Source organism: Ceratotherium simum, unplaced genomic scaffold (genome assembly GCF_057802395.1).
Source record: "Ceratotherium simum simum isolate JZ-2026a unplaced genomic scaffold, ASM5780239v1 HiC_scaffold_43, whole genome shotgun sequence".
Lineage (NCBI taxonomy): Eukaryota > Metazoa > Chordata > Mammalia > Perissodactyla > Rhinocerotidae > Ceratotherium > Ceratotherium simum.
Window position 1 is genome coordinate 814234 of NW_028261259.1, and position 11130 is coordinate 825363.

The 11130-nt window shown below is 42.9% G+C and overlaps 1 protein-coding gene across 1 annotated transcript; it reads left to right on the forward strand.

Moving 5' to 3' along the window:
- The first annotated feature begins 2141 nt into the window (after positions 1-2141).
- Positions 2142-11130, forward strand: LOC147911317 (uncharacterized). Its single transcript, XM_087427959.1, has 3 exons — positions 2142-2594; positions 4098-4297; positions 8311-11130. The coding sequence occupies exons 1-2, from the start codon at positions 2194-2196 to the stop codon at positions 4099-4101; spliced, it is 405 nt and encodes a 134-aa protein (XP_087284085.1). The 5' UTR covers positions 2142-2193; the 3' UTR covers positions 4102-4297; positions 8311-11130.

The window sequence follows — 11130 nt, forward strand, 5'->3', positions numbered from 1 at the left end:
TGCCTTATTTATCAAGTGACTTTTTAAAAGCTGAACTGGCAAGACTGTTCCAATTTTCTACTTACTTGTATTTCTCGACATTGTCAACAGTCATTCTAAAATTTTGTGGAGTCTTAAAGTATACAATGATTTTACAAGAAATATAAATCTCCAAGATTCAACAGGAAACATAAATCTCCAAGATTCAACAAGAAATATAAATCTCCAAGATGCAATATTTTATTACAATTTTGGCAAGATTTTTTTCCGCAAAAAAAGAATCTAGAGTTTATATGTAGCATATCACATCAAAATGGCAAGTCAGTAGTTAAAAAAGGTTTGACGTGGGCTTTCAGAAAACATACAAAATAGATTAAGAACATACGGTAATTCTTTTTTGTAAGACAATTATAAAGTGTAGTATAATTGAGGACTTTATTATCTGAATTATATTTCTGATCACAAAATTCTTTATCTGGCATGGCTACTGTTTTCCAGGGGCTTTTATTTTTCACTTACCACTACAGTAATCCAAGAAAGAAATCAGAGGCACGGGAAGTTCCTATCATTAAGGCACTTTTATCATATTTTTAATATTAAAAATTAGCACTTGGTTCCTACTTTTAGGGCCTTCAGAGATGGAGATTTGTATGATCTTGTTATTCCTCACAACCCAGCGTTACAGCTATTTAATAACTAGGAAAAAAGGAAAGAACAAAAGAGGTGGAGCACAGACCATTTTGCAAACTGTGGTAGTGTTCCATTTTGTTTCACTCTTCATTGGTCACAGACACACTTTTTTTGGAGTAGACCAAGTGTACCTGAGCCGCCTCCTCCTTCCCAAGGGTGAATATACTCTTCCATAAAACGAACACATACCTGGAGTCATGTTTTGAGATCTTTTTGAAGGCTTTGACCCAAACTGTTTAAACAGCTGGTAGACTAAAACTTGAAATCCCCACACGCGAAAAGAACTATTTTGGGAACGCAGCTACCCCGTTCAAAGTCATTTGACTTGGAAGGTTGGCCTTTACACCAAATCAAATAACTGAGGAATGGGGTTAGAAAGTTTCAAAAAGTATCATTAACCTCGAGCGATTCAAGACTGATCTGTGGACGGGGGAAAAAAAAATGAAGAGTAAAAGAAATGATTAAAAAAATGCTTTCAAAAAGAATGAAGCGGGACATCACCAGGCTTGAAAAGACAGTGTTTCCATCGCCACATCTCCAGGGTTGTAACTGAGGCCCGCAGTGACAGTCCAGGAGGAAACCGTCCACTAAGTGGCAGCACGCTACACTAAGCCAGTTCTCAACGTCCTTCAGCAGCTTTTCTGTCGCCATTCGGCTGCGCACCCTCCTCCCGTCCTCCAGGGAGGGACCTAGAAAGGTTGTAAGAGTTTTTTCCTGAACCCACAAAGGAATCAAGAAGTGTCACAGGATGTCAACAACTCCGTCTCTATTTTCCCTCCGTCTCCTCAGGTGCCCCGCCCGCACGGGCCATTGGGCCCCCGAGGCAGCCTCTGTCGCAGGTCGCCAAGGCGTAGGAGGCGGCCGGAGGTGACCACAGTTGCCCAACAGTTGGGGTCCCAGGCTGCCTGGTGTGACGCAGCGGGCCCCTGTGCACCCCTCCCCACAGGCGCTCAGACGGGGCCGGGGGCCGGAGAGAGATGCGGGCCGAAGCCTGGGAGACAGGACCCCACGCACGACCCGGCCCCCTGCGCTTATCCAGCGCGGCGCTTCTGCGGCTCCCCGAGCCCCAACACAGTCTTCAGCATCTCGCCATCCCTCTGCTTCCCCGGTTCCTCTCAGTCTCTCCCCCGCAAAGTCCTTGCGCAACTGTCCCGAGCGACAGCAGCGTCCACACCCGCACGCAGCGAGCCTCTAGCTCCCACTTCCCGGAATTCAACTCCCGGCGGGTAAGGGAGGGCACCACAGCAAGCATCAGCGGCCGGCTGCGGCCAGAGTCCGGCGGCCTCCGCGCGGCCGGCGTGCGCGCTCCCATCGGCGCGCGTGCGCGCACTCGCTCTCCGCCCCACCTCAGCACCAATCGCTTTCTTCCTACGCCCCACGACTCCACAACGTAGCCCCTCCCACCGCCCGCGCGCCGGCAGGAGCGGTTCGGCGTGCGCGCGCCCGCCCCCTAGTCCGCCCTCCTCGTGCCCAGTGGGGAAGGGGAGTGAGCAGGAGGCTTACGTCGCGCGGGAGGCGGAGGCGATGGCGACCTCGGTGGCGGCGGCGGCGGCGGCTACGACGGAGACGGTTGCGCTTGCTCTCTCGGCGTTATGGCGGCTGCCGGGAGCCAATAAGCGGCGGGAGCGGGAGCGCGCGCGTGGCTGCGGCGTCGACGACGACGGCTCGTTCCTTCTCGCTCTGGCTGCCCTCGCCGTTGGTGCTTCAATCAAGAATGGATTGTTGGATCCGCTCCACAGGGGATCGCCTGTGGGTGCCCCGGGCCGGGGCTTCCCCTTCCCCCTCCCCCTCACGGATTCCTGCTTCCCCCGAGACGCCCGGAGCCCGAGGACTCACCCGGCGGCGGAGACCGCGGGCCCGGGCGCGGGGGAGGCCACCGACCTGAGTGGGCTCCCTCCGCCCCCGCGAAGCCTGCACGGCTGCCGGTAAGAAAGGGGGCGGCGGGCGGGTCAGGACGTGGCGGGGGGGGGGCCGGGCGGGGGCGGGGGCGCCGGGCGAAGGCCGAGGCGGCGGCGGCGGCGGCGGCGGCGGCGGGGGCGGCGGCCGGGCTCGGCGCGCGGGGGGCGCGTGAGTGGCGAGCGCAGGCGGCCCCGCGGAGCGCGTCCTAGCGCCGGCGGGCGGCGGAGCCCGGGCCTCCTCGGCGTGGGCACGGCTGGGCCGCGAGGGCAGAGCCGCGGAGCACGAGCGGCGAGCGCTTGGCCGGCGCGTCGCTCCCGCCGCGACCAGGCCTCCCAGCACGTGGGGAGCAGCGGCGAGGGGGAGGGGGCGGCGGCCCATGCGAGCCCGGGAGGGCGCGGAGCGGGGCGGCGGGAAGTGTGAGGCGGGAAGAGAGACTCAGGGACCGGGATGGAGGCCCTGGGAGGGACGGGGGTGGGAGTGTGCGTCCGGCTGGGAGACTGACTGGAGCGAAGCTGCGTTGGATGGAGGAGGGAGGAGGAAGGTTTCCAGCCTCCTTTCGAGCACCGCTTGGGAAACTCAGCAGGAGCAGAGCAACTGTTCAAGGAGCGGGCACAGGGGAGGAGGGTTGGGGAGGTTTGACTTCATTGTTAAGACGCGGGAAAGGCTGGAGAGAGCTGCGTGCGCCTGGAGCTTCAGAACTTAGGGCTGTGAGAAGGGCCTCAGAAAGAGGACTGACTCGGAGAAGGCAGATGAGAGGGAAAAAGGAAGTTAGAATGTCCAGAGAAAGCCATTTGGAGGAGCGAAAGGAAGGTGAAAAGGAAAGAACGAAAAGAGGAGTGAACTTTCTCAACGCAGAGAGACTTTCGGGAAAGAGGCGGTTTGTTAGAGTACCTAGATTTTTAAGACTTGTTTAACAGTAAAGTTCTTTGACGGGTTGGAATTAGTATTTCACATGAGGAATAAATGTTGCGTGGAAGAGTTACTTTTTGGATAATCAGTTCTTGCAAAGAGTCTACTGGACCTTAGTCTCTGGAGAATTAAAATCTCGATCTAGATGTAGAGTTTGCTATGATGAAGTTGGCAACAGCCTGTTTTCCTCCTCTTTTTTTGTGGAATGGAAATCATCATAGGACTGAATTCTCTTTGCTGAGGTCGGAGGACAGCTCTGCTCTCAGTCGGCTATCTCGGTTCTTTCTGGCTGGGGAAGAATCTCCGTTTTCTATTCTTGGAATGTATGTATATGTTATATATTACCGTTTTTCTTTAGTTAGCTAGTTATCCATAATGTGTATATATGTATCGCTACACAGCTGCAGTTAGTCTAAAAGTTTTATCACTCAGCAGATATTCTGATTTCTTCTGTCAAAAATAAGCACTGGTGTGCTATAAATTCTAGTAAGTAGTCAGGAATGTAGTTAATGGAAGCCTAGGTATTTCTGATTGGCCTAGGTAGATTTGTATAAGTTCTAAATAGACTTATCTTTTTCTCTACAGGAAGTTTTCTTATTTTCTTAATATGTTTTCTTTAGGTGAATCAAAAAGGGTCCCAGGAAACCTGTGACTGTTGAAGAAAATTCGTCTGTGAATTTTTGGTATTCAAGGAGGAGTCAGTATTTATATTCATCTTTTAAACTGGGAAGATTTATGTTTTATTTTAAAACTTCTTGATATTTACAATGAATGGACACAGTGATGAAGAAAGTGTTAGAAACAGTAGTGGAGAATCAAGGTAAGCACTTTATTATCAAGTATTTATTATGAAGAGAATGGAAAACTTGTGTGACTCTTTTTAGTTTTCTTAGTAGATGGCAGTTTTCAGGTTCAAATTCTTCCTCTTACGTATCCAAACAGTAAAAAGTTTCTAATATAAGGAGCTTTGTTGATAATACAGGTTTTAATTATTTTTTTCCTTTGAGATACACAAAGAAGAATTTAAGTGTAGAAGTTTGGGTTACTTAAATCTCCTTGGAGGTATATATTGTTTGGGTTAATAACTGAAGCTAGAACAAGTAGGAAAAGAGATTTAAATTGATTTGACTGTTAGTGCACTCTCTAAATAAAGGCAATAAGAATTTCTTTCCTCATCTTTTTCTGGCATTTTATCTTCTACCTGTGCTGTCCAATATAGTAGCCAATAGCCACATGTGGCTGTTTAAATGTAAATTAATTAAAATTACACAATATTCAAAAATCAGTTACTCAGTCACACTAGACACATTTCAAATGCTGAATAGTCCCATGTGGCTAGTGGCTACCATGATGGACGGTGCAGATAGAAAACATTACTATCACTACAGAAAGTTCTTTTGGACAATGCTGATCTGGATATTTGTTAAAGTATTGTTGCAACTCTTTTTTCTCCTATTTTCTTTAATTTGAGTTTTAATTATATATGAGTGAGTTAAGAGTTCTTACTTGGGCCATGTCTTTTTAAGGAAGATATAGTTTATGGGAATAAGCCATATTAAGCTATTTTAATGTGAAAGAAGCCTCTTCAAATACAAAGACTCTTTAAATTCTTCTGTAGCCCCCAAATTTTGAGTTATCTGCATATTAATAATAAAGTCCATGTAGTTATATATACTTATCGTATGTAGAGATCAGGAATATGGACATTGGAGTGAGACTGCCTGGTTACTTATCCCGGTTCTACTTCTGGTTAGCTCTGTGAATGAGGACAAATTATTTAACCTCTGGGGCCAGCCCCATGGCCTAGTGGTTAAGTTTGGTGTGCTCTGCTTCAGTGGCCCGGGTTCAGTTCCTGGGCACCGACCTACATCACTCATTGGTGGCCATGCTGTGGCGGCGACCCACATACAAAATAGAGGAAGACTGGCACAGATGTTAGCTCAGGGTGAATCTTCCTCAAGCCAAAAGAGGAAGATTGGCAACACATCTTAGCTCAGGGCCAATCTTCCTCAGCAAAAAAAAAAAAAAAAAAGAGAGAGAGAAAAAGAAAAAATTAACTTCTGAGGCTTTGATTTTTGCAGTTTTGAAATGGGGATTACGGTATTATTTATCTTATTTGAAGTTGAGGATTAAGTGAGATGCTACATCTAAAGGTCTTAATATATTTCCTGATATAATGAGCACTCAATATTTGCTTATTATGATTAGCATTATGTTTTATGTAACATAGGGTACTAGATAACTAAAACATTAATTATAGTGATAGAGAAATGTGATGGACAAGAAACAGGAAAGTTTTGGCAGTTAGGAGGGTTTTAGAAAAAATGTTGGGGTAGAAAATGAAGCAGTGGTATATGTATTTGACCTGAGACTTGGGATTTTCTGGTCATTCTAGGAATACTTGAGTTTATCAGCTTTCACAGGTGCACTGTTTGGATAACAAGAACATCATAGAGAAGAAGGAGTAGTTACGGAAAGCAGCATGATTTAGCAGAACAAGTGTTGGTCTGGAGTTACAAAACCTGAGTTGACACCATCTAACTAGTTCTCTGAATGATTTCTCAACTGTAAAGTAATTAAGAGTTGAACTAAATGATTTTGAAGTTTCATCCTATCACTTTTACAATGTGTAATAAAATTTTAGATAACAGAGTTTCTGGTGATTCTAGTCAAACTCTGTTATCTAAAACCTTATGAATCACCAGAGTTGAGAGGTAAATCAGAAGACTTTTGAATCTCAGTTTTGATTCAGATCTCTACAGGTATATTGACTATAGTAAGTGAATAGGAGAGTCACATTGTCCCGCATTGTCTTATTCATTAGTGAGCAATGAAATGGTTGATAGGTAGAAATACCTAGAGGAGACACAGGAACAAAACTACCTGGAAAATAGGAAGTAAGCCTCTTGAGAGTAAATCCTCTTGTTGAGTATGTGGAGAGATCGCATGCTGTTATATTCTGACCGCTTACCTGTTCAAGTAATCTTTTATATATTTTACTGCCATATCTAAAGCAAAGGTGAGTAGTAAGTCAAATTAGATGGTATAGTTGAAAAAAGTTAAACCCTGTGAAAGCAGATTTACTTACAGGAGTCTTTTATAATGCATACTCATTTAAAATAATTGCAAAGCATATTCTGTAATTATTCTGAGTCACCATTTCTACCATACAAGGTATGTGCTTCTGAGAAGTATGATTGTCGAGTTATCTAATTCTTTCAACTGCCTTGGTCTTTGTTTATCAGGAGGAGGAAGACCTGCTTCTATTTTGCTTTCATTTTCTTCCTTACTGCTGTTATGCTATCCTTTTCCTTTGCTCTACTGTCATTGTTACTAACCCTGAGACTCCCTCCGCAAAGTTTTTATCACAAGGCAGCACAGAGAAGGGAGATTGTGCCTAGTTAGTTAAAAGAGTGAGGAGGTGAACTTTATAGACATAGGGATTTTCTTGCAAACAACAAAAGTTTCAGTAACTATGAATGTTAATATAGAGTGATGAGAGGAGAAATATGCTCTCCTTTTAAAATTAATATACACTGTAAATAGTTTTTAAAGTAAAATTTGATTTTTATTGGCTAGAATTTTTAAATGTATTTTTGCTTTAGCGTTTCTTTTTTCCTTTATGAAAATGAAGTTTATGAAATGAAATAGACTTAAGAAGTCATGTAGCATTTTTGGTTGGTATAGTTAGCTTTCTACTAAAAAAATGGTTTTTTGATTCTTTCCATGTAGAAAGCTCTCTATAACCATTGACTGAAGGGAAGAAGAGTACATAGGAAAATGTCTCTTGGGCTGTGCTATAACGGACAGTTTTGAAACTTATTTACTAAGAAATCTGGGTCAGGATGCACCTGTACATCAGTTTCAGCTCAGCACAAAGTTTATTATGTAACTGAAGTTAAGCTTTCTGAAGATACTATGGGAAGATTTCAGAGCATCAGTTCCTCACTGTGTGGATGTGTTGTTATTTGCAACCAAGTTTTTCACATCCTGGGTAGATATTTTTTGTTTTAAAATTATCTTGAATGATGATTTACTCCAGGACTAGATTTATGGGTAAAGACCAGAAATATATTATCATATTTTGCTCATTTTTGGATGATTGATACATGCTTAATACTCAGAAGAATTTCTCTGCTTGCCTGTAGATTAAATTTTTAATAATATGTTTGTCCATGTAAATTTGAGAATTTCTTTGAATCACTTTAATTAGTCTCTATCTATTATGCTCTTGAAAAATTCTTACAGGGTGAGGAAGGTTGTTAGTGATGTGCCATAATGGTCTTAACCATTTAGAATTAATCTCTAGCTGGCAATTGAGCTTTGTTGACCTGTAACACTTCAATTTCCTTGGCTTATAGAAAATATTTTAATTATCATTTTATGGTTCAAGAATCTTTGGATCTCAACTTTTAAAGTGTTTTGGGTAGGCAGTGAATAGGGAATATGATCACTGGAAATGTTCTAAATGAAAATCTCCTTTTGAGAAATTCAGAGTTTTAAAAGGCTTTTTAAAGGCTTTGAGAAGCCCTAGAGCCTAAATGACCTGTTAAATTTAAGGAAAACCAATCCAGAGTTAATGTGAACACAGGGCGCAGTGTGCACCGTGTGTCTGTTAGTGTCCTGTTGGATTCTACTATGGGATGCTGTTTGTGGAAACGTTGTGTTTCTGTACACACATACAGAGAGATTTCTTGCCATCAACATCAGTCAGTTTCCTTCACTAGATGAATGTGAACAGTGTTAACGTCAACACCAGTTACGATGGTGTTTGCTGAGCTTATTGTGCAGTCATCTCAGAGTTTAAACAAATGTCACTTTTTACATTTCCAGAGTTTGTGCTAAGAAACATTTTCAGGAGGATGGGAAAGTGTGAAATCACAAAGCCAGAATGGCTAGAAGTCATTGAGTTAAGGAAACTGGTTTTTAAAATTCTCTGTGATGTCATTAATTGCAGGAAAGTGTGACTCTCTTACATCTCATTTTTTGTTATTCCCTATTTCTCAGTTCAGCATGTGCTTTCTTCATCTTTCCTCTTTTTTCTCTCAAATATCCTGTATATGCTACTAAATCTAAGATCATCTAAGATCGCTTCTTACCCTTTGAAAACTCAATAAATCGTTAAGCAGGAGCCTTAGTAATAGGATACTCTGTTTCCAAACAGAATTTACCAAATTAAAATTTTCACACAATTTCCTAGGATTGTGGTTAATCTAGGTTACTGTAAAGTATTTAGGCTTTTTTAACTGATAAGGCTGAGAGAATTGTATATGACTTGACTTTGCAAGACATTACTTTTATCTACATAGGTATGAGATCATGTGGGGGCAAACATTAATGTGTAGTTACCCCTTTTTTGTGCAGTAGCCTCCCCTTATCCACGGGGGATGTGTTACAAGACCCCAAGTGGATGCCTGAAACTGCGGATAATACAGAGCCCTGCGTATACTATATTCTTTCCTGTGCATTCATACCTGTGATACAGTCTAATTTATAAATTAGGCACAGTAAGAGATTAACAACAACAATAATAAAATAGAACAGTTATAACCATATACTGTAAAAATAGTTCTGTGAATGTGGTCTCTCCTTCTCAAGATACCTTATTGCACTGTACTCACCCTTCCTCTTGTGAGGATGTGAGATGATACAATGCCTACATGTTGAGATGAAGTGAGGTGAATGATCTAGGCATTGTGATGTAGCGCTAGGTTAATATTGACCTTCTGACAATACATGAGGAGGATCACTGAGCCATGATGATGTTGATGGTTGGATGTCATAAGCAGATGATGTCCATGGTTGTTAGAACACAAGCACTGTGATACTGCGATAGTCAATCTGATAACTGAGGTAGCTACTAAGTGACTAATGGGCAGGTAGCTTATGCAGCGTGGATACGCTGGACAAAGGGATGATTCACGTCCCAGGTGGGATGGAGCGAGATTTCATCATGCTACTCAGAACAGCACGAAATTTAAAACTTACGAAGTTGGGAATTTTCTATTTAATATTTTCAGACCACAGTTGACTGCAGGTAACTGAAACTGTGGAAGGCAAAACTGCGTATAAGCGGGGAAGACTGTCCTGTTGAAATAGTTGCTTATTTAAGATCTTGACGACTGGTGGGTTACACGTGATATAGTTGGGTTTAAAAATAAGAGTATTTTTTGTGGTGAAGAGATAAAGAATAGATGGAGAAAACTTTTTTGTATTTTTTAAGGAAAATTTAAAAACATGCAGAAATAGAAAAGTTGCAGCCCCAATTTTGGTCCTTGGACCAGCAGCATTGGCGTCACTTGGGAGCTTGTTCAAAATGTAAAACCTTGGCCCCTACCCCAGACCTTCTGAATCAGAATCTTCATTTTAACAAGATTCTCCAGTAATTCGTATTCATATTAAATTCATACGCATATATATGAAGCGGTTCATTCAGCACCTTGCCGCTTTTTTTGTTACTGATGTTGTTATACATCGTTTTTATTTTCTGGAAACTCCCAAAGAACGGTGTCATAGGCCCTGCCATCAAGAGGCTGGGTACATTTCATTGCTCTAGAAACAATAATGCAACCAATAATCATTGAGCTCTTAACTCTGACTGAGCCAGGCATGGTGCACAGTACATGGTGCATTATGTGAATTTATCACAGTTCATCCTCACAAAACTCCTGTGATGTTCACAGTATTATGAGTCCCATTCTCTAGAAGGAGACACCAGATTTATAACCATTAAAAAAAAAAAAAAAAGCTATTGGGGCCAGCCTGGTGGTGCAGTGGTTAAGTTCACGTGCTCTCCTTCCGCGGCCCAGGGTTCGCAGGTTCGGATCCTGGGCGCAGACGTATGCACCACTTATCAAGCCATGCTGTGGCAAGTGTCCCACAGAAAATGGAGGAAGATGGGCACAGATGTTAACCCAGGGCCAGTCTTCCTCAGCAAAAAGAGGAGGATTGGCAGCAGATGTTAGCTCAGGGCTAATCTTTCTCACCAAAAAAAATAATAAATTTCAAACTTCATTTGGATTTCATTGACTTTTCCATTAATGCCCTCTTTCTATTCCAGGATTCAACCCAGGGTACCATGTTATGTTTAATTGTCAGCTCTCTCCAGTGTCCTCTGTTCTGTGAGAGTTTCTTAGCCTTTGTTTGATTTCCTTAACAGTCATCAGAAGTACTGGCTAGGTGTCCTGTAGAATGTCCCCCAGTTTAGATTAGTCTGATATTTTTGTTAGGATAAACTAGGGTTATCAGTTTTTAGCACGAATATCACAGAGATGAAGTGTTCTTCCAGTCACATCGTATGGGGAGCATAATATCCACGTGACATTACTGTTGATGATAATGTCCATCACTTGGCCAAGGTCGTATTTGCCAGGTTTCTCCACTGTAAAGTTACTGTTTGTTTTTCCCTTTCCATGCTGTATTCTTTGGAAGCAAGTGACTGTGTCTGGCTCACTCTCAAGGGGGTGGAGGGAGTGGGAATTAAGTTCCATCTCCTGCTGGGAGGGAGTATCTACATATATTATAATGGAATTCTTCTGTAGAGAAGTCATTTCTCCCCCGTTTAGTCACTCATTCATTTATATAAGCATGGACTTATGTATATGTATTTTATACTTTGGGCTATAATCCAATAAATTTATTTTGTTGCTCAAA

Excerpts from the sequence above, each read along its gene's own strand:
- LOC147911317 (XM_087427959.1), top strand. The coding sequence starts at position 2,194 with ATGGCGACCTCGGTGGCGGCGGCGGCGGCGGCTACGACGGAGACGGTT.